Source organism: Dermacentor variabilis, chromosome 4, assembly GCF_050947875.1.
Source record: "Dermacentor variabilis isolate Ectoservices chromosome 4, ASM5094787v1, whole genome shotgun sequence".
Taxonomy (NCBI): Eukaryota; Metazoa; Arthropoda; class Arachnida; order Ixodida; family Ixodidae; genus Dermacentor; species Dermacentor variabilis.
In genome coordinates, this window is record NC_134571.1 from 177,134,461 (window position 1) to 177,157,468 (window position 23,008).

Below are 23,008 nucleotides of genomic sequence, written 5' to 3' on the forward strand. Positions count from 1 at the left end.
TCTCTCGCACCTGCGCATGCACAACACCCTGGAAAAAATTGCCGAAGCCTAGCAGCGCGCCCAGCTTGCTAGGCTTTCGACGACGCCTCCGGGGCGCATGATCCTAGGGAAGCTAGGCTTTGCTCAAGGAAACATAGAAAAAGACTTTGCGGACCTCCCACGGGACATCCGTGCCAAGATCACGGTACGACCTGTGCCCAGAAACGTACACCCCTAAAACAACAACGGCAGACGACAAGCGAGAGGACAATTCCTCCTTAACCAAGCCTCGGCGAGCCGCGAACGCTCAGCTTTCGTGGACGCGGCTGCATACGTGGAAAACAAAGCTTTCGCCGTGGCGGTTGTGGACGGCCGCGTATCCACAAGATATGCAGCCACGGTAATCGCAAGGAAGCCTGAACAGGCCGAACAGATTGCGATCGCTGTTGAGCTCACCGACGACAATCTTTGCCATATATACAGCGACTCCATAGCCGCTATCAGAGCTTTCCAAAAGGGCACGGTCTGCGCAAAGGCTCTCAGAATTGTTACAAAGGAAGAGATTAAGAAACACGTCATATACTGGTTCCCGGCACACTTAGGACCAAAGATCGGTGACGTCCCCAACCTTAACGAGGCGGCACACGAGGCTGCGCGCGCGCTTACAGACCGCGCTGCTTCATCCGACCACTCGGAGAACAAGGACGCCCCCACTACATACAATGAAATCACTAAACACTACTACCTACAACTTAGAGAGTATAGCACGCCACACCGCACGCTGACTCGAGCTCAAGCGGTTACACTCAGAATGCTACAAACAGATACACACCCCACGCAAAACAGACTAAACCATTACATGCCTGAGCACTACGACAAGTCTTATTGCACCAATTGCAATAGATTCCTTAACGTATATCATTTACTCTGGTCGGGCTCGCAAGGTCACATAACCTACGAACAGGACAAGCGCAAGTTTGAAGAAGCAATCCGGAGCGAAGAACTCGCTCCCCAACTCTGGACCGTCCAGCAGGTCTGCGACGCCGCCAGGAAACTCAACCTCCAGGTTCCGTCGTGGGAGACGCCCACTCCATGAGAGCTGTTGCGTTTCGCCTGCGACACGTGGTTTTGCCGGCGCGACTGCGGCGGGGCGGCAGACATTTTGGCCCGATCGTCGTCGCCGCAACGCTCATCGCCAGGTGTTTCCAGGCGCGACTGCGGCGATGCGACCGCAAAGGATCACCCTCTCCTTCCAGTCATTGTGCCTGAACCAGGCGATGCGACAGCAGGGGCACCCTCTCCTTCCAGTCATTGTGCCCGAACCAGGCGATGCGAAAGCAGGGATCATCCTCTCATTACAGTCATTGTGCCCGACCGGCAGCGCTACGACAGGGTGCTACGACATTGTGCTCGACATGGTGCTACGGCAGCGCTACGACAGTGTGCGTCACCATTAGCCCATTGTACATTCACGTGCTCGTCTTTTGAGGGGTTCCTTCTTGCCCTCAACTGCGAGAGTATAAAAACAGCTGCCCCCGGACGCCAAAAGGAGGGCTCCGATTTCTTCTGTTGAGTGAAGTGCTCTCCCGTCTCTCTACTTCGGTCAAACCTGACCACCAACTCTTTGCGATGTTAAAATAAACAAGTTGTTTCGTTGTTACCAGTCGACTCATGCTTTGCCGGGACCTTCGGATGCTTCTAGTTGTACCCCAGGCCGCCAGGCCAACGCTACCCTTGGGGCTTGCGACCCAGGTACAACCACGGGCGTCAGCGCCGAGTTCCCAACAGATCGTACCAGCGGTGCGATCCAAACATCTGGTGGCAGCGGTGGGATCGCCTCCGACTCCAAACAACTGTCTGCCAGCGGTGAGATCGCGACAACGGAGGCCAGCAGCGAAGAGATGCAGTTGACTGTATGCTGAGCAGCTCAACGACGATCCGGGAGCAGTGCAACGAGCCCTGTGTGATAACTGGTTGCCTGCAGCGGAACGACTGCGCTGGACTCTTGGCTGCGAGGTTTGGTGAGTGCGGGACTTTCTTCTTCTGAGCTTTGCCAGGCTTTTTGTTAGTGTCAGAAACAGAGCTGGTAATTGTGGTTGTCGTTGCTGCCGGGTTAGTTTGCGGCAAGACAATAGTAAGCAGTAGAAAAAGCAGCATTCAGAGCAGCCATGGATTTGAAGTCGTTGCGCAAACCGAAATTGTTGGAGCTTGCAAGAGAGTTGGGTCTGGATGTCTCAGACAAACTAAGAAAACCTGAACTGCTAAAGGCTATTCTTGAGTTAGAGGCTGAGGATGACGAGCTGTCGGAATGCCTTGAGACTATTGAGGAGAGGTCAAAAAGACAGGAGCGCGAACTTAAAGAGCAAAAAGAGAAACAGGAGCGCGAACTTAAAGAGCAAGAAGAGAGACAGGAGCGCGAACTTAAAGAACAGAAAGAAAAAGAAGAGCGTGAACGTAAAGAACAGAAAGAGCGAGAGCAACAAGAGAAAAAAGAAGAGCGCGAACACGCTTTGGAAATGAAGCGTCTCGAGGTAGAGATGGAACGCGCTCGTAATGGAAGTCAGGCACACGGTGCAGGAGAACGAGTATTATTCAAAATGACTGACCTGATGCGGCCGTTTAAGCTTGGAGAGGACATTGGTTTGTTCCTGGTTAACTTTGAGCGAACGTGCGAGAAGCAGGGGTTCTCTCGGGAAACGTGGCCACAGCGCTTGCTCACTTTGTTACCCGGCGAGGCGGCCGACGTAGTCGCTCGCTTGGATAGAGAGGAAGCAGAGGATTTCGACAAAGTAAAATCGAGTCTGCTAAAAAAGTACCGGCTGTCTGCGGAGGCGTTCCGTCGGAAGTTTCGGGAAAATGAGAAAGGCAGAAGTGAGTCATATACAGAGTTTGCGTATAGGCTTATGTCGAACATGCAGGAGTGGCTCAAAGAAGAGAAAGCGTTTGGTGACCACGATAAAGTTCTGCAGTGTTTCGGGCTAGAACAGTTTTATAGTCGGTTACCGGAGAACGTGCGATACTGGGTCTTGGATAGGCCAGACGTTTGTACGGTGGCTAAAGCCGCTGAGCTAGCCGAGGAGTTTGTGACGCGTCGGGCTCGCGGAGCTAAGGACGGTCAAAAGGGTGAATTTGGCTTGAAGTTTGAGAGGCCGAAGTTCACGCCCATGAGATTAAAGAGGGACACGCGTAGTGAGGATGCGAGTGAAAGCAGTCCGACCAAACGTAAAGAGACGGCGGCAGCCAAACGCAGAAAGCGGTTCGAGATGAGGCGAGCGGGCGTTTGTTATACGTGCCAGAAGCCGGGTCACTTTTCGGCGCAGTGTCCGGAAACAACACCAAAAGTTGTGTTTTTTTCAATAGGCAGCACTGACGAGAACATGAAGCTTCTCGAGCCTTACATGCGAGACCTCCTCGTGAACGGGAAAGAGTGCCGAGTGCTTCGCGATTCCGCAGCTACGATGGATGTAGTTCACCCCTCTTACGTAGAACCCCATATGTTCACGGGCGAGTGCGCGTGGATCAAGCAAGCCGTGGAAGCTCATAGCGTGTGTCTGCCAGTAGCAAAGGTGCTTATTGAAGGACCTTTCGGAGCGCTTGAGACGGAGGCGGCAGTGTCATCTATGCTGCCCCCCCAGTACCCGTACCTATTTTCAAACAGGTCCGATCACCTCCTGCGCGAGAAGGGGCTTTTGTTTGGTGAAGCTAGTGTTCAGGCCTTAACCAGATCGAAGGTTCGGGAGCTCGCTGCAAAGGCGGTAGTTGCGGGGCCGACGTTATCAAACAACGAAAAAGGGTCAGAGGCGCAGCAAGCTGATATTCCGAGCACGCCCGAACTGAATAAACTTGAGTCTGTAACGTTAAAGGCGCCAGATACTGGAGAGGAAACGCCCGACGCGGGAAAGTTAGAAGAGCTATCTACTGATTTGCTCATCGCGCCTACGTCAGACGGACTTGATAGGTTGCTAAAAGTCAGCCGGACGGCTTTGATAGCCGAGCAAAAAAAGGATGGCAGCCTGGAAAACGTGCGCTGCAATGTCAAAGAAGGTATCGCCAGGAAAACTGCGCGTTTTGTGGAAAGAGGTGGAGTCCTGTACCGGAAGTATCTAGACCGCAGAGGAGTGGAGTTCGATCAGCTGATCGTGCCTCAATGCTATCGTCAGGATCTGTTGCGCTTGTCACACGGGGGTTCGTGGTCCGGACACCTAGGAGTTAAGAAAACTAAGGACCGTCTCTTGCAAGAGTACTATTGGCCAGGGTGTTTTCGGGACGCAGACCATTTCGTGAGGACATGTGACACTTGTCAGCGGGTGGGCAAACCAGGGGACAAATCGAGGGCGCCGTTGAAATTGGTACCTATCATTACGGAGCCTTTTAGACGGCTCGTTATTGATACTGTGGGACCTCTGCCGGTAACAGCCACGGGGTACAGACACATTTTGACTGTGATCTGCCCAGCGACAAAGTTGCCTGAAGCAGTGCCGCTTAAAGAACTCAGCTCAGTTGAGATAGTTAATGCACTACTGTCCATATTTGCGCGAGTTGGTTTCCCTGCGGAAATCCAATCAGATCAGGGCACAGTGTTTACTAGCGCTTTGACGACAACTTTTCTCGAAAGGTGTGGGGTAAAGCTGTTACACAGCTCAGTGTACCACCCACAGTCGAATTCCGTTGAGAAGCTCCACTCCGTCATGAAGCGCGTGTTGAGAGCGTTGTGTTTTGAACATCGAACTGACTGGGAGCTGTGTCTGCCTGGGGTGATGTTTGCTTTAAGGACCGCGCCGCATGCGGCTACGGGGTTTTCGCCAGCTGAACTGGTGTACGGTCGCTCGCTTCGATCTCCGCTTCGCATGCTTCGAGAATCGTGGGAAGGTAGGGGCGACGACCCAGTCGTGGTGGAGTACGTGCTTAAGCTCCTCGAACGCTTAAGAAGGGCACAGGAGTTGTCAGGTGAAGCAATGGCAAAGGCCCAGCAGAGGGCCAAGGTTTATTATGATCGGACAGCCAGGGCCCGTCGTTTTGAGGTTGGCGATGAGGTCATGATATTGCGCACATCGCTAAACAACAAACTAGACGTGCAGTGGGAGGGCCCAGCACGAATTGTTCAGAAACTGTCGGACGTTAACTACGTGGTAAGTCTGCCAGGAAAGCGGAAAGCACAGCAAGTTTACCACTGTAATCTGCTCAAACCTTATAGACAAAGGGAAGCAGTGGTGTGCATGATGGTAAACGTTCCTGAAGAGCTTCCGGTCGAGCTTCCGGGACTAGGCTCAGTGACGAACAGGGAAGACACCGGTCAAGTCATTAGTGACCTTATCAGTAAAGCACCGCTGTCGCCCGAGCAGAAAACCGAACTACACCAGCTATTACAAGAGTTTCAAGGTCTGTTCTCTGAGAGGCCTGGTAGGACTTCTGTACTTACTCATGATATAGAACTTACCTCCACAGAGCCAGTACGATCCAAGGCGTATCGGGTGTCAACCCGCCAGAGCGATATTATGGAGGCTGAGGTAAAGAAAATGCTACAGCTCGGTGTTATTGAGGCAGGTGAGAGTGATTATACCTCCCCTTTGATTTTAGTTGAGGTACCGGGCAAGGAACCTCGTCCTTGCGTCGACTACCGCAGGCTTAATTCCATCACTAAGGATCAAATTTATCCGATCCCTAACATCGAGGAGCGCCTTGAGAAAGTTAGTAGCGCTCAGTTTATTTCCACCCTAGATCTTGTCAGGGGTTATTGGCAGGTTCCACTTACAGAAGAGGCTAGTAGGTATGCGGCGTTCATTTCACCAATGGGAACATTCCGTCCTAAAGTGTTGAGTTTTGGTTTGAAGAACGCGCCATACTGTTTTTCAAGTCTCATGGATAAAGTGTTGCGGGGACAGCAAGAATTCGCTTTACCGTATCTAGACGACGTAGCGATATTCTCCGCATCCTGGTCTGAGCATATGGCACACTTGCGGGCAGTGCTAACCCGCCTGCGCGAAGCGGGCTTGACAGTCAAGGCTCCTAAGTGCCAGTTAGCACAGGCCGAGGTTGTCTACCTCGGTCACGTGATTGGTCAGGGTCGTCGCCGCCCCTCTGAAATAAAAGTGGCCCCTGTGCGAGACTTTCCGCAACCGCGCACCAAGACCGATATTCGGTCGTTCTTGGGTGTCGCCGGCTACTATCAGAGGTACATCCCTAGGTACTCTGATATCGCGGCTCCCCTGACGGATGCTCTAAGAAAAACAGAGCCTCAAACAGTCGTCTGGGATGAGACAAAGGAAAGAGCTTTTAGCGCCCTAAAGAGTGCCCTAACAAACCAGCCTGTGCTACGATCGCCAGACTATACAAAAGGGTTCGTTGTTCAGTGCGATGCTAGTGAGCGAGGCATGGGCGTTGTACTGTGCCAACGGGAAAATGGAGAAGTAGAACACCCCGTCCTGTATGCTAGTCGTAAGCTGTCCAGTCGTGAGCAGGCGTATAGCGCCACCGAGAAAGAGTGTGCGTGTCTCGTGTGGGCCGTTCAGAAATTGTCATGCTATCTAGCCGGCTCGAGGTTTATCATTGAGACGGATCACTGCCCTCTCCAATGGCTGCATACCATCTCTCCCAAAAATGGCCGCCTCCTGCGCTGGAGCCTCGCTTTACAACAATATTCCTTTGAGGTGCGTTACAAAAAGGGGAGTCTCAACGGTAACGCCGATGGCTTAAGTCGAAGCCCCTAACGTAGGAATCAGCCTCAAAATTGTTTGTTACTGATGTTTTTCTTCCTGAGGCAGGATTTTTTTTAACATATTGCTTTTGTTTAGTGTTTCAAAGTGATGATATGCTTTCTAGTGCAATTTTTCAATTTGTGGACGCGTTCTGAGTGATGCTAGACTACTGTAAGGAACTAGGCAGTGGTATAAAAAGGGGAAAGAGCCTGGCAGGGCTTAGTGAGGGTTGTGCCGTGCTTGCTGACTGAGCGGTTGAGTTTCAGCGTAGTTCTAACGCTTGCCGGGAACGAGAACAAAAATGTGAACTCTCCCGAAGTCACTTTGCAGTGTCCCGTGCGAACCTGAACGAGAGAACGAGGCCTTCTCTGTGCGCTGCGCTCAAGAAACGTCGAGGGACGCCCGACTTCGCTTATGAGCATCATCGAGCGACATCCCTCCGGACAGCGGATGCAGTCCCCTGTCCATCGGGATCTCCTTCCCCCGGCGGGGCGGTCTGTTGCGTTTCGCCTGCGACACGTGGTTTTGCCGGCGCGACTGCGGCGGGGCGGCAGACATTTTGGCCCGATCGTCGTCGCCGCAACGCTCATCGCCAGGTGTTTCCAGGCGCGACTGCGGCGATGCGACCGCAAAGGATCACCCTCTCCTTCCAGTCATTGTGCCTGAACCAGGCGATGCGACAGCAGGGGCACCCTCTCCTTCCAGTCATTGTGCCCGAACCAGGCGATGCGAAAGCAGGGATCATCCTCTCATTACAGTCATTGTGCCCGACCGGCAGCGCTACGACAGGGTGCTACGACATTGTGCTCGACATGGTGCTACGGCAGCGCTACGACAGTGTGCGTCACCATTAGCCCATTGTACATTCACGTGCTCGTCTTTTGAGGGGTTCCTTCTTGCCCTCAACTGCGAGAGTATAAAAACAGCTGCCCCCGGACGCCAAAAGGAGGGCTCCGATTTCTTCTGTTGAGTGAAGTGCTCTCCCGTCTCTCTACTTCGGTCAAACCTGACCACCAACTCTTTGCGATGTTAAAATAAACAAGTTGTTTCGTTGTTACCAGTCTACTCATGCTTTGCCGGGACCTTCGGATGCTTCTAGTTGTACCCCAGGCCGCCAGGCCAACGCTACCCTTGGGGCTTGCGACCCAGGTACAACCACGGGCGTCAGCGCCGAGTTCCCAACAGATCGTACCAGCGGTGCGATCCAAACAGAGCCCAAAGCTCTCGTCGCCTGCAGGACCTTGAATAAAGTTGATTTCCTTCCTTCCTTCGTGCCCTTTTGGCACCTCAGCGGCATCGCTTTGCCAAATCTTCTCCATTGAGCATCCGTTTTTGTGGTATTTCTAACTTCAATTTGCGTGACGCCACAATCGTCGACGAGCTACCGCAAGCTAAGCAAGGGGAAGCGGACCAATCAAAGACGCCGGCACCGGCCCCCTCGTCCGGTTATCTACTTTCACTTTGCTTGCTCGGCCAATGCCGCCTCTTCTGCGCACTCCTCGCCTCTCGTCGGCCAATTGGATTATAGCAACCTGTAAAGGCAAGCAGTGCTATATGCGTTCATAGCATGCAAAAGTAACCTCGTATAAACGAGAAAACCTTTTGTTGGGCTGTTCAAAGAACGCTTCTGATCACTGACTAGTATTTGCCTCGGTTTTCAATATTTTATTGGATACTGTAGTTAAAGTTACAATATAATATCTTTAGGTCGGTGCTCCCACGGTAGCACTACAGTTCTTGCCGCGTTGACTTCGTCATGAATGTTTGCTGCAGGGCGTGCGTCTGGTATTCCTCCCGGCCTTCTTTTCTTCTATTTTTCTCTCTCGTTCTCTTGCAGCACGGCTGTCACCATCAGTCATCGCGGAACATGGCAAAACAAATATCTAAGCTTCTGCTAGCGCAGATATTGTTTGCATATTCCGAGACGTTACGAGGTGCGTTTGAACTCGTTTCAAGTCTTTTGTTACACTGACAAATATTACCGCGTAGAACGTAGCCTGGCTTCATTGTGCGGAGTACTTTCGATGCGTATTTCCTATGTCTCACTTATAATTCATCGATGATGATGATGATGATGATGATAATGATGAAAAACGTTTATTTGCTCTATTTTGCAGTGATTTTGGCCGCTTCAGATGGAGTCTTCCATCCTCTCTCCAGGGTCGGTTCCCCTAGTCCAGGGCTCCGCTGAGGGTAGCTGCCCTGCGTGCACGCCTTACTAGTCCTTGTTGGACTTTCAGGATGTGGCTGGATAGCATACTCTCCCTCTGTTCATCGAACCGGCGAGACATGCGGAAAGTGCACTTAACAAAGTTTATCGGATACATGATCAATGTTATTTGTGAAACTCATGGCACGAGGATGGGGCGACGACAGACACACTCAAAACCTCAACGGGTTTTATTGGTAGGAAGCGGTTTGTATATTCATAAATGCGACGTAACAGGAGAAACATAATATGCATATGAAATCGACAAAGCAGACTACCACACATGAATTCGAAATAGCAAGATAAATTGTCATACGCCTGTGATACACATGTAAAAATATTACCCATAACGTCGCAGTTATCTTACTTCGAATTTTAAAGCAGTTAGCAAATATATATGATACGATTTTATTTTAGACCGTAGAATTAGTTGCGGCGAACATCCGTAAATCTGTAACACTGGTTAACAAATTACATTAAACATGCATTTTTAAGGTTAATGACACATCTGCAATTGCAGAATTGTAGCCAGGCACTGCTCAGGCCTTGCTCGCATTGCAAGACTCTCCACATATTTGGAGAGAATAGTGTTGGCGTCGCGCATATTCGTTTCCGAGAACGTTACTCTCACCCCACCAAAAGAAAGAAGCAGGAAAAATATAGAACAGTGTAACAACGCAATATGAAACAGACCTGTACTTTTATGCTTGTTTCAATGCGAATATCGGAAGATTGATGTTACTCACGCGATTACCGCAAAGCTGGAATATGTCGAGCAGGCAGAGGCTTCAATAGCTCAGCTGCAGCAAATGCACTAAAGCCATTATTTAAAATGTGGCGTTACAAATTTGAAAGACAAAATATTATTTGTGCGTGAAGCTCTTTCGATCTTACGGATGTACACCACCGGCTGCTAATGCGTTAACGCAAAATATGTCGTCCAGTATGGTAGTTCTCTTGATCTGCTAGCAGAGACTGAAGCATTTCCAGTGTTCTCACGCTTCGCTAAGCTGCTGTCTCGTCTGCCTCTAACTTAATCGGCATTTGTAGGAATATTCGGCTGGAAAGGGCTTAGGTTTTACGGCAAATAGAGGCCAGGAGACGTGCCACTGTTTATATTCCTACTGAATGCCTGTTCGTTTGCGTCTTACAGTGTGTCGGTTTGTCTTCTCACATACCCGTGCTTTGAGATTTGCTCCAACTGTGTAGGGCTCTGGACCTGAATGGTACGTCGACGGGTGAAGACGGTATCGGGATTGGTAAACGCTGCCTGCTGGTCCGGGAGCTCGGCGAGAACGGCATCGAGCTGATGCGCGCGCTGAAGAACGCCGTTGACTCGAAGGGCTTCATGAACCCTGGGAAGCTGTTTCCCTGTCCATGTCCTCGTGGGCCACTCGGCGCATCTCTTTTCGAGCGTTGCTGCTGATAAGCGCTTGAAGCATCGGTGTTGATTGCTCCGGGGGAACGGTGATCCGTAAAGTGGACAATCTGCGCGCAGGACTCTACAGCGGGTCATCTGGGACAGTTCATGGTGGATGCAGCTGGCCGGAAGAAATCTTCTTGCCTCAGAGAACCTGCGCGCATGCGTCTTGTGCTTTTGCAAATTTTTGGAAAAGTCTAGCGGGAGAAACCGTGTCTTGAAGTCCATTTATGCCGTACCTGTTTTACGACAGTGGCGTCCTTTGTTCAGCGTTCTAACGGTGGTAGTGGCACTCGGTGCCATGTAGGAGCAAGAAAATTTCATCGGTACCGCTGTTGACCCGTTAACATGAAGGGCTCTAGCACCTTTTACATAGCTGTCATTTCCGGCTGTATATTATAATTGAGCACGTTGCTACCGCAGCTATGTAAGTCGAGTTTCAACTCAATATATTATTGCGGTAGGATTTCTCAGGAATGTGTACCTGGATGGGGCATTGCCTCCATGGAGACTTGATGCACCCCCTATCCCATCTGAGATGAAGGAGATAAACACCGGATCTTGAATTTTGACTATCGAAATGCTTTATTGCTCCGTGCTTTATCTATCCATTTGAATATCGGTGTAGAATGTGTACAGGATCTATATAGTTAAATTGGGGGCAGTGAAAATAAACATTAACACCCAGTTTTTTTACCAGTACTTACGGAAGTTCAGTATGTTTACGAAACAGCAATCGTGTTTACCTCCAAAGCATCTTTGTTTATTTCCCTGGCGCTGGATGTCGGCCAGTCAGTAATGATTAGCGTCCTCTACCATGACTGCAAGTAACTTCGTTTACTGCAACACATGACGTATAAGGCAAGGTGTGGGCAGTAGTCAGTCTCCTTATTGCAGGGATAGGGAAAGCTTTTTGGGGATATTCTATGGGCGTACTCTGCCACTTCGCTGTCATAAACTAAGCTATTAACGCTACGACAGCCTTAGCAGCGGAGTCCCTGATGTGTATAGATAACCGCTATGTTGAAGTTATCCATCGCAATAGCAAACTATGCAATTCATTCTCCTACGCTCATTTACCCACAGCAGAAAAAGAGACAAGCCAGTCGACTTCATTATACGGTGATGTGAAATGCGTGAATGTATTCTGTTCGAAAATGTCACATTAAACAACAGGGTTACTATGCACGCAAAATGAGAAAGCATAAATATAAATATGGGTAGATTGGCTATGCGCATAATCAAGACGTTGACAATAGCTTCAAAGTTTCAACCTAATACCAGAATGCTTGCTATTTACGAGGTACTGTCCCAATGTGTCAACTGGAAGAGTGCACACCTGGTACCTGACGCTGCGTGCTTTATCTCATAGTTCACACGCAAGCTCTGCATTCGCTCTTCAAAACCCCTCTCGGCCGCCGTTACGCTTAACATAGCCACCAAAGAAACGTACCTGCGTGTTTAGTTTGATTTTAAAAAGACAACCTGCAAAATTTTTCGGATATTCTTTCGATGCCGCACAGTAGACAGTGTTTTCCTCCACATCAATTTCTGATGGATGTTTGCTTCTTGTTCGCCTCGTTTTACTGCATTACTCGCACCCTCCAAGCGAGCCCGTCTGTGTAACTTATGTAAAACACTGCTGGGTGGTGGGAAGGTAACCTAGACGCGACAGCGTGCGGTGAGACATGAGGTTTACAAAATGCAGTAAAGCACGGTCGGCGATTTGTGCATTGTCACCAAGGGCAGCGCAATGCCCCGCAACGAGGAAAAAAAACTGTGGCGCACCAGCAGAGCATTACCAGTGACAGCGCCAAGATTTTCGACGACATTTCTTTGGTGTCACCTGCTTGAATGAAATTTTAGTTGGTTAGAAGGAAGCTTTAGCTCGGGAGGTCTCACCTAAACACATGGAAACAAAGTATTGGTATCTCTCGCCATCCACGGCACTGAATCTTACTAGGTTTTAATGATAAATACGGGCAATGATCCCGTACGCTTATAGCTTAAGTGAACGGATCGCCGGTATTTTCAAAAATTATAGTATTCGGGTAACCCACACCCCAACTTGCAAACTGCGCGCACAACTTGCACGCGTCAAGGACTGCCTAGAGTGCATTAGTTTCCCAGGGTGCCGTCAACAAGATCGCATGCAACGACTGCAAATGCTGAATCCATCGGCGAATCTGGGAACCAAGAACGACGCATGACGCAACTTCAAAATGAGGTTGCAGAAGCACACAGTGTCTTGAACGCCTTATCTGAGCACCGCGAAAAGACGGGACATAAAACAGACTGGGACTAGGCATCTGTAATCGCCATTGAAAAGTGATTATCGACACGTCTGCTGCAAGAATCATGGCACATACTAACCACAAATCACGCGATAAAACGGACATGAGGCAATCCGCCTGGTATTTGCTGCACTCATTGCAACATCTACTTTGTACATAGGCCACTGTCATAGCCTTCAATATACATTGTGAGCAAGGTGCTCGGATAAACCTCGAAACATGAAAATATATTTATATATTTATTTCGTGAGCGTGTGTTCCATCTCAACTATGTCCTTTCCTTGGCGGACTGGTTTCCGCCTAACACTATACCCATCTAACCAGCGTGTATAGCGTGACATTGCCAGATGCTACGTCATGCAAAAGTCAAAATATCTGGGAAACTATCTGTCAAAAAGAATTTACTGTGGTACTTTCGAACAGAATACGTTCATGCCTTCTGATCAGTGTCGAAGGAAGCCGTGTGCTTTCCATCTTTTTCTGCTGTGTGCAATTGAGCGTAGTAGAATGAATTGCATAGTAACGCATTGCGATGGATAACTTCAGCTTTGCGGTTACCTATATACACCAGGGACGCCACTGTTAAGGCAATCACAGGGTTACAGGGAAGCTGAAGAGTCTGTCGAATTCAATAAGACGCTCATATACGGATGCGGGAACCTTATAAACCATGTAGGTAAAATTTGGGGGGTTTTTTTTTCAATTAGGAGCGACGTAATCATCGCTTGAAATTGCGCTGTAGCTCCGCCCCCCTTTGAGTGAGCGAGCGGAGCGGAGACCGGAAACCGCGGTGTTGTGACGTCAACTCTGCTTCGTTCCTTCGCAGCGTCAGCGACCGTGCTGACCACGCTTGTTTCTGCGTGCGTGCCATCGTAATCTGCTTCGATCGACCCTGCATTCCTTTGTTGGTGCGTCTGCGTGTATGTAGAGTGGTAGTCAACGTGCGCGGTAGTCAACGTGAGTGGTAATTAACGTGAGTGGTAGTCAACGTGAGTGGTAGTCAACAGATGAAGGTCACTACACGTACTGCATGAACCGGGAAGCTTTTCACGCGTTTAAACCGTCTTTGTAGATTGCCGACAGCTTTGGACAGCGCACAAATGCCGACGATCGCATCCCCGCTTACGTTCCTCGAGGAGGCATGCAGGAACACAACACTACAGTTGTTTGACTGGAAACGAGCTCACTAGATCGGGGAAAGATCGGCGAGATCACTAGATCGCTTTGCAAAAAACATACTCACCAAAGAGCATTTCCAACACAAGGAGATCCCAAGACTTTGCTTGCGTTCGCGTCGAAAGCACTGCTCGCACCAGCATCGTTTCCTTCTTCGAGAGGCCGGCTCTTCGCAATCGGCTCGTACATCTAGGGAGTAACGCCGAACTCCTCAGAAAAACGCAGTCTCTCTAAATTTTCCATTACCGTCTCAGAAAAACAGCACCAAACTACCTGGCACCGCGCTTCATGTGTAGCGGCAGCGGTCGGCAGCGGCAGAGTTGACGTCACGAGGCGCACCGTCCAATCACAGGCGGAAACGAGACGCGCGAGCTGGGCGTGTCCACTGCTGCACTTTTCGTCGAAATAAAATATATTTGCGCTTCCTTTCGCTCAATTTCGATACGATATTCGAATTCGGAGGGTTGAAAACCATTATGTACAGATGTTCACTCATTTTTTCTGGAAAACCTCTCAGCTGCCCGTTAAAGCACCTCGTCGGGAAGCTTCCTGCAGCTCAGTCGCTGCAACGTGCATTTCTTTCAAAGCGGAAGCCACAGAGTGGCGAAGCCAAGGGAATAAGAGAAGCCCAGAGTGACAATTATCACTTTCAGCAGGCGCCGAACGCAGTGAGCAGAATGTCCTTCGCTACGAGGAGGCTTCACGCCAGATGGTACGTCATGCAAAAGTAAAAAATACCCATAAAGTGTCCTGTCAAGTACATCATCAGATCTCTGAGATTGCATTCTCGTTATGCCGAAACAAGGAACCTCTTACGCGCAAAATCTACACTGATATTCTACCTAGGATATATTTTTTTCCTGCGACCACCGCTTTCGACACAACCGCAGGAGACGCGCGTACGGGTAATAATGGCGGAGGGGGACTGGTAAAGGCGGCTCTCGGACGCCTGATTCTGCACGACAGATCCATAACAGGAGTCGAACTGAAGTGGTCGCCGCACGGAGTACCTACATTTGGTGTTTTACAAGAAATGGACGTTTTCGCGACAGACACGTTCCAGCTCGCCCATCAATTCTGTACGGTTTGATAATCTCAAGTTTGAAGTCTTCAGTCCGAAACCACTGTTTTCATATTGTAAGCAAGTTTTCCATGCGAGAAACGCAGACAATTATGGAACAAGTCCGCAATTTATACACGAGTAAATCGCCTAATATCCAGCAAATCAAAACCAGAGCCCCCATCGAAGATACAGACCCGGTCCCTTACATCTTCGCAACACTTTACGCTAGGAATTTGGTCACGACATAAATCTCACGCCTCGTACAGGAAGGATCATTTAGCTTGCTACAGCAACCGTCAAGAATCTGGCTTCTAACAATAAAGAAAAACAATCAAACTCAGTTCAGCGAAATAAACATCTCACTCACTGATATATAGTCAGTGTATGGAGCATTCGCGATACAGGGCGCTCGTCTGCAAATAAGTTCTGCAGTGGCAGGATCATGCACACGGTAGAGGCATCGACTCATACTTCACAGATGACCACTCGGTTAAAACAACATACTGCAATAGTAAACAAATTATGAGAACACGGAGGAGAAAAACAAACTCTTTGAAGTAGCAGAGGGTACGATAAACACGTCAACTTAGCGTTTTCTTTATGGTACTGCATTTACTGTTAATCGCCAAACGAGCGTAGGTATTCCCAATTAGTCAACATTCATAAACTCCGCTGATCGGAAGAAACTGCACGTTTTCTCCGGGTTCATGGCGGAACCCTTGGAGCAAGAGAACGCTTCGGCGAAGGCGGCAGAGCCACGCACAGCTTTGTTGCAGTCGGCTGAGGAAGGATTTCTCTCTCCACGCTGTGAGCAGGTCATGTAGCAAAGGGTCAAGAAAAAGACCTTGTCTTCGGGCAGTGCGTAATGTATCGGCGGATACGTCTGGTTGGATTTCGCGTAAGCAGCGTAGGCGATCTCCATAGCCGGAATCTCGGGAAACACGCTCGGCAGTCCCTCTTCCTTGAGGCAGCCATCTTTTGCTTGGTAGGCGCTCATCGTGGACCGCGACTTGATGGAATACGCCAGGCCATGATGAGGATGTCACTTGAGGCCTTCGCTGTCCATCGTCTTCACCATCTGCAACGCTATGGAAAACCCGAACCCACCGTACAACATCGCCCGCGAGCCCTGCGGGTAGAACAGCGGTCTCGAAACTGCTCCAATTGCTACGTCGACGCTGTTCATCATATAATTAAAGAGCAGGTACATGGGCGAGTTGTTTCCAGGAAGTTCGAGTACATCCTCGTAGCCAGGCACTCTGTCATGTAGCTTCTGCACCAACAGCCGCGATTTGACCCAGTAGTCTCCGTAAGACTTCTCCTTATCAGGGAAATCAAAGTAAACAGTCTCGAGTGTGTCGGTGCGCATAAATTCTGGCGGCGGCCACAAACGGTTCGCCAGCCCTGACACCTTCTGGCCGAGCAGGCGTTTGCTGCTGACATCAAGCCAGCGAGATGCATTTACTTTTCCAAAAAAAATATCCTTGAGGCTGTCAAAAACGTCCGTGATAGAGTCAACGTCATTGGGCTGTAACCGTGACACGACGTACAAGGACAGGACAGGTGCCTTGTAGGACCCCTCGACATTAGTGGCACAGAAGACCGGGCGGTAGAACGTGAACCTTTCGCCACTTCCGTGCCGTGCATGTAGCAGCCTATAGCTGGCAACAGTCGCATACTGCTGAATAACTTGCCAAGACAAATGACGCAGGAGGCTTTCGTTGCTGTAGTTCGTGAAGATGCTACCAATCGCTTCCAGGTAACGGACATCATCTGTAATCACTATATCACTGCTATTCAGTGCGGAGTCGAGTTCCATTTTGGCATTCAGCTCCTTAATCCAGTCCTCAGAGGACAACGCCTTCGTGTGTCGTTCGATTTTTCCAAGGAAAAACACCGCAGTAGACTTTGGCTGTGTGTTGTAGGCACTGGCAAGCCACGTCAGTATGTTGGACTCCATGTCAGCTGCTTTCGCAATGTCTTCATCGCTAGCGGCTGGCCCTGAGTTGTTAAGGATGACAGACTCGAAGTCCCTCCAATACTTGGCGTAATTCCCGCTTGACATTACGCTGCGATGGTGCTTCAGGTATGCTGTAATAGAGGGACTAGGCGAAATTATAACTGCCCGTGCCCATTCTAGATTTCGTGTTCTGACCAGAAACCAGAATGCCGCTTGAAAGTCAACGTCGAGAGTGATGAGCACGCCGAGAGCTGTCACGTTTGACTCAGGTCTCCCCGGCCAGCGCAACCCGTAACGGTGGAGCAAATTGATAAATCTTTCCACCGACTCGCCGAATATTGGTCCACTGGCCATGCAAGCGTCATACATGGCGCGGGCTTTCCTCCCCACAGGCAGCGCGAGCGTCCCATGAGTGAGGATTCTGTTGAATCCTTCGTACCAAGAAAACCTCATTTCGTCGAACGTGGACTACACGTGGTCGCCATACCTGCTCTCCGGTAACCAACGGGAGCACACGTGGCCGTACAGATCTTCGCACGGGTCAATGCTTGTGTTAATAACATTCAAGAGCAGGTTAGCGTGCGTGAGGCAGTCCCCCGTGTGACAAAGCTTCTCTCCGCTGAGTTGCCGTTCCTGCCTGGTCAAGAGAATCCCTACAGCAACCAGGGCGACAATTACCAGGGCTAGGGCAGCGATCGTGACCTCCAACGTTCTTGTATTGATCCGTGTCACCGCCTGGCTCAATACCTGAAAAAGAGCGTTTCACAAATCAGACCGAGTGATAGCATAGTAAGGACTACGCTGTACCCTGTATATTTTTAGTGAAAGGATATCGGCATCAGAGATGGGGAGGGGCAACTCCGGAGTTGGAATTATTCCAGAATGATTCCACATTGATAAACAGGTGGAGTGGAATAAGAATGGTATGATGACACCTGCCGAGCAGATGCAAAGGGGATGAAATGGAAGCCCGAAATCATGGAAGTCTGAATGGAATGGTCACATAGTCCTGTAGCACCAAATAGTTACTCTAAGTAAAACTGGGAAACTACGAAGCCGGTGAATTTACCATTTAGACTAGACTGCGCCAATATATTGCAGTTATCCTTGCGGTGATTACAGTGTCCAAGTCTAAGGGACTACCTCTGCCGGGGTAATTATAAGCAACATGGTATTCTGCCCTTCTGAAGACCCTTGAAGGGATTCTTCAATGCGAACTTTTGCCTTTTTCATTGTTACGTTTGTCATGTGTTGGCTCTTTTAAGCCTGCTAAAAGACATTCGGCAAAGGTGGACATTAAATTGTCCCGGTAGCCTGCCATTCGCAGTCTGAGCACCTGGGAAACAAAACTTCTGCGCATTGTGTGATGGCACGTACGACCGCAACTAGGCAGCCCCTGAACAATATTTGACAATCCCATGGTTCAAAAGTTTCGAGTGCGCGGAGGTGTAAAGTAGGAGGTTCTTGTTGGAACAAGGTGCACACTGCCAGGGCACATGGCAGATAAAAATAGTGCAATGCCGAGGAACCAAAGTTAGTATCGGGAAATTCAGTAGTCAGTATTAGTTTCTTCATGCAGGAACAAAGCGCGTCAACAATTTGTCCGGCACAAAGCTGAGTGTCACAGGGGCCAGACCTGTAAAAAACAAAAAGTCGTCTACAAATACAAACACATTTCGAGCGCTTGTCTGTAGGTGACATTCCACGAGGCATCTGTTATAACTTGCTAAAGGAACGTCACTAAGGATCGGGGCAAGACATGGGCCTAGGCATACATCGTCTTTTTGTATAAACAAATTCAACACATTGCTGCATGAAGGTGAACCGTAAACAAAAGTTAAGAACTTCTAATACGATGCTACTGCTGACACCGCGAGAGTCCTGAAAACGGATACGTCCATAGGGGTCGATGCACTCGCTCAACTCAGTGGACACCTGATCCAGCGGCAATGAATAATATGTCTTTTAAGCCGATTGGAAAGCAGCTCACTTGTGGCGGACAATAGTGCTGAAGATATTCGGCAACTTCTTGGGGCTTCCTAATAAGAAAAGGGCCTTCCACATCCAACACGGATAGGGAGCGCTGTAGGTACGTCTCCACAAGGCGCTGCCAAGTGCACTGTTCGGAAACGATGACGCGGAAGGGAACCTCTGGTTTGCTAGTGTTCGCCGAGAAGACTGATATCATTAACCCCTTCGTTGACCACACTGTAGACGCTAGCTTCTCTTGGGATCCCCAGGTGCTCAGACTCCAAATTAATGGCTGGCTACTGGGACTATTTACTGTCCACCTTTGCCGAATATCTTTTAGCAGCCTTAAAATAGTCAAAAGCTGACAAACGTAGTAATAAAAAGATAAAGGTTCGCATTCAAGAACCGCACTCGTTCCCGATTCGCACCGAGTATCTCACTCTATAAAAATGTAGCACGTAAGGCAGGCACTAGTGTTATTTTTCCTTTTCGGCAAAAAGCACACTCTCCAGTATGTGTCAAAAAGTGAATAGCGAAGACACGGGCCCCCGCACCTGTGATAAGAAACGCATCAAAAACCTGTCGATTGCTGCCACAACGCAAGATCCGCCCTCTCTCGTGCGGTCTCTGAAGCATGGGCCAAACTGGCCGTTGTATTAATGACCACCTCAGGGAACATTCCAATTTATTGAAGATGGTTTGTTGTCGGCCACCTAGTCGTGTATAACTCCCGTCGAGGTTTTCGCGCACAGTTTAACAAATGCAAAAAACTTAGGCGCTTTGGTTACCAGCGTCAGGTATGCGAGGCCTTTTGCATCGACACGAAAGGGGACATGTGTGGGACAGCGCCTTCGATATCGCTCCTCCTGGAAGAACTTGCGTATCTTGCACGTGCATGATGGCGACTATGTAGTTGTGCTGTTTTTATATTTTCCGTTGTGGCTATCTTCCTGATAATGTATTCCTACTATGATATGATCTCCTCTCTTTCCTGCATATTCGAGCCCCTGTATATATTTCTGTGGGCGCAATAAAACATTGGTTCAAGTTGAGCGCTTCGTCTATCTCAGTCAAGTCCGGTTGCTCGGCTCTGTTACTCGTTTTCCTCAGACAGAATATCCTTTTCTTTTTCAGTAGGATTTTCAAGAGGCCTAGAGAGAGAGAGAGAGAGAGAGAGAGAGAGAGAGCCATTGCTGTCGCTTTGATGTTTATATGTAGGTAATAAAAAATACGCTTCAGAAAAGGGGGCTGCATGACAGATTGTCCTCACAGATGAATATATTTTAGAGATATATTGATCCCAAGGCGTCAATATATTTTGGAATCATGCCACATACTTATTACTCCTAACCCGCGCAGCTGGCACATGTTTGTTGACGATATTTGACAAGCAACACAAGATATATGTAATCATGTTTTATATATTTTTTGCCTAGTCGTATTACACATGTAATTCTCTTGAGTACTCAGCGTCTGTTCGTGGTTGTGAAATGAGATCCCCTAAATGGGTGCTATACTAAATAGACACGTGCTTTGCAATCCGAGTATTTCGCGAAATGCCCCTCTTGTGGGCTCGGTATCATTTTCACACCTCATAAGCAGCTATATTTTAGCCAAACTCAAAACTTAGAAATGGATTCTATAAAGCATGGTAGATATTGGAAAGGTTGCAGGCAACACCGCGCAATAGGGCTAACAGCTGTAACCACGAAGCATATTTCTTGTGCTGGAAATTGTACTTCTCTGTAACGCTGTTAAGAAGTCGAAAACAATCTCCTTTTTGTCTCGAGGTACCCAAGAAAGGCACAAGCAGTAAACAGTTGTAGAGCAAGCATTCCCCTAACTGGAATTGGAGAAATGGAAAGAATCAGCTCAGCCACTCCAGGAGTGGGAATGGTAAACTCTCACCATGCGGAGGTATTAAAGCAGCGAAATAATGAAGGATCTGCGCTCTTTGGAATGGAGTGGGAATTGAATGAAGGGTCCCACTCCGCAACTCAGATCGGAATCAACTAGTTTGGGCCGCAGCATCTGTGGCAAAACTTTATATACGATGTGTTGCGAAACTTTGACGTTAATCGCCTATAAGAAGCGTTGCAAATAACTACTGAACAATTGTTTCTCCATTCTTATGCGCTATACTAGGTTTGTAGTAGGTCTCTCCGATGCCCTCGGTGAACTAAACAAGGAACCTTGTTTTTGGATGTTTAAAGTTAAGGGTATGTTATGGGCGTTGTGGTAGGCGAAGCTCTAAGCGTGTGAAATAATTAGCACCTGAGGAGTAAATTACCCATGCAAATGATTGCAGGAGTTATAGCGTATTTTACAAACAAGGCAAAATTTATCCCGCTGACCCGTGAGAACTCTAAAAGGCAACGGATGTTAAAGGTGTCGAAACAGGGCTAGGAAAAACATTCAGTCAATGTTCTCGCTAAGTAGAATATGTATCTATGAATTGGTACCTGTATTCTTTAAAAATAGTCACTGTTGTTAAAAAGCTTTGTGTGTGGGCCAGGTTCTAAACTAACGAAACATATGCGTGTAACTTTTAAAAATACGTGATCTAGTTGCAGGCAGCTTAAGTTCTTATTGTTTTTGCTCGAAAAAGTAGAGTCATCGGAAATATGGTCGTGATAATAAAAGGTCGCATAAGACGGCTCTCTTCTTTCACTGCAGTGACAGCGAAAAGTTGCATGCAAATCATTGCCGACGCCCATGTCACCGCAGCACAGCTTCCTGTAGATATAAACACCTGGGCAAAACTTTGGCCAGTATTTTGTCCCTTGTAGCCGGTATGTCGTAAAACAAGGCCCGTTAAAGCCGAAATTTGTTTGCAGGAATAATACAAGAAAAATATGGAGGATGCCTAAGCTGCGCCTTTAACTGTGGAAAGCGATAGCATATAAATATCCGTGACTGGTGCTCACGCTTGCGGGCAACTGCAGCTTGTGTAACCATAATGTTTACCGGGAAACGCTGGGGTCAAAATCTATGCACGAATGTGAGGTTTCTGGTAGAAACTCGGTAGTTTGCGTGCGCTGTTCTTCTCTTACTGTTTTACACGTTTGACATTTCAGTCTGAGAAGTTCCAGTCTGAATTTTATTTCAGTCTGACTTTAACATAAAAGGCACGCGCTGTCGTTGTTTTGTTTCATGAAAAACTCTTGCTTGGACTGGTTGGTTCATGCTTGAAGTAGTAAAGGCAAGGCGCAGAAGAGCAGGACTCAAGAAGAAGAACACAAACGACAGGACCGGCTTTTGTGTTCTTCTTCTTGAGTCCTGGTCTTCTGCGCTTTGCCTTTACTACTTCAAGCATGAACCAACCAGTCCAAGCAAGAGTTTTACTTGAGAATATTTCTTCTACATTGGGCGCCGGTCCTGTCGTTTGTGTTCTTCTTCTTGAGTCCTGGTCTTCTGTGCCTTGCCTTTACTACTTCAATTGTTTCATGACATTTGTTTGTACGTGCCATTCACAAGCTACAGGGGAATAAGTTTGCAAAGAACGTAATACAAGTTATTAGCAACATTAGTGATAGAACAGCTATAGTGCCGTATAGAATATGCGTGGGTGGGAATGTCATTTCGCCGAAAGACAGTCGATGCTGGACGCACGATGCCGAATTTTATGCGACACGTGGCTCTTGACGCTCTGGCGTTAAAACTAAAACCAGGCAGAAAGCATAGTCTGTTACCCTAAATTACCTTGCAGCCGGCTCCATTACAACGTTGAAACCCGCCTTTTACCGTAGCGGTGAAATATAGCGCAAACGTTCTGTTGTAGCAAGATTGACTTTCCTTATCGACGTATCCGCAAACGACCAGCACTTCTGTATTGTGAACGAAACAGGCAAGCAATGCCTGTAAATGTGTTAACTGAACTCACTGCTATGCGCCTGCCCTCAAGATTCCTACATTGCTTGTTGCGAAAAGATAAACTGAAATATATTTGCTGCACTTCATGCTTTGATGGACTTGTCTGTCTGATAATAGTGTTATTGCAAAATAAAATATAATGGGGAAGCTTTCAGAAGGCTTCTACAACAAATGTCGATGCTCGGAAGTTGCTCCAAATCACAATTCATTGCTAGCACCACTGCACGTTTCATAAGGCGGTGGAGACGCCGTCCACTTCTCGTACACTCACCGACGAGCGTCCTTCGAGCACGCTTTCTATGCGGCCGCGGCTCCTGGTCGTCGCGCCCTTGGTGGGATATCCACAGCTAGGAAACCGTTCCGAGCCT

At 48.6% G+C, this 23,008-nt stretch overlaps 1 protein-coding gene across 1 annotated transcript; it reads right to left on the reverse strand.

Annotated features, from left to right (window-relative positions):
- Window positions 1-15,878: 15,878 nt before the first annotated feature.
- LOC142578439 (membrane metallo-endopeptidase-like 1) lies at window positions 15,879-16,901 on the reverse strand. The gene has a single exon (XM_075687825.1). The coding sequence runs from the start codon at window positions 16,899-16,901 to the stop codon at window positions 15,879-15,881; it is 1,023 nt and encodes a 340-aa protein (XP_075543940.1).
- Window positions 16,902-23,008: the final 6,107 nt, after the last annotated feature.

What these genes read in the sequence shown, in the direction of transcription:
- LOC142578439 (XM_075687825.1), bottom strand. Translation starts at nt 16,901, where the DNA reads ATGTCAAGCGGGAATTACGCCAAGTATTGGAGGGACTTCGAGTCTGTC.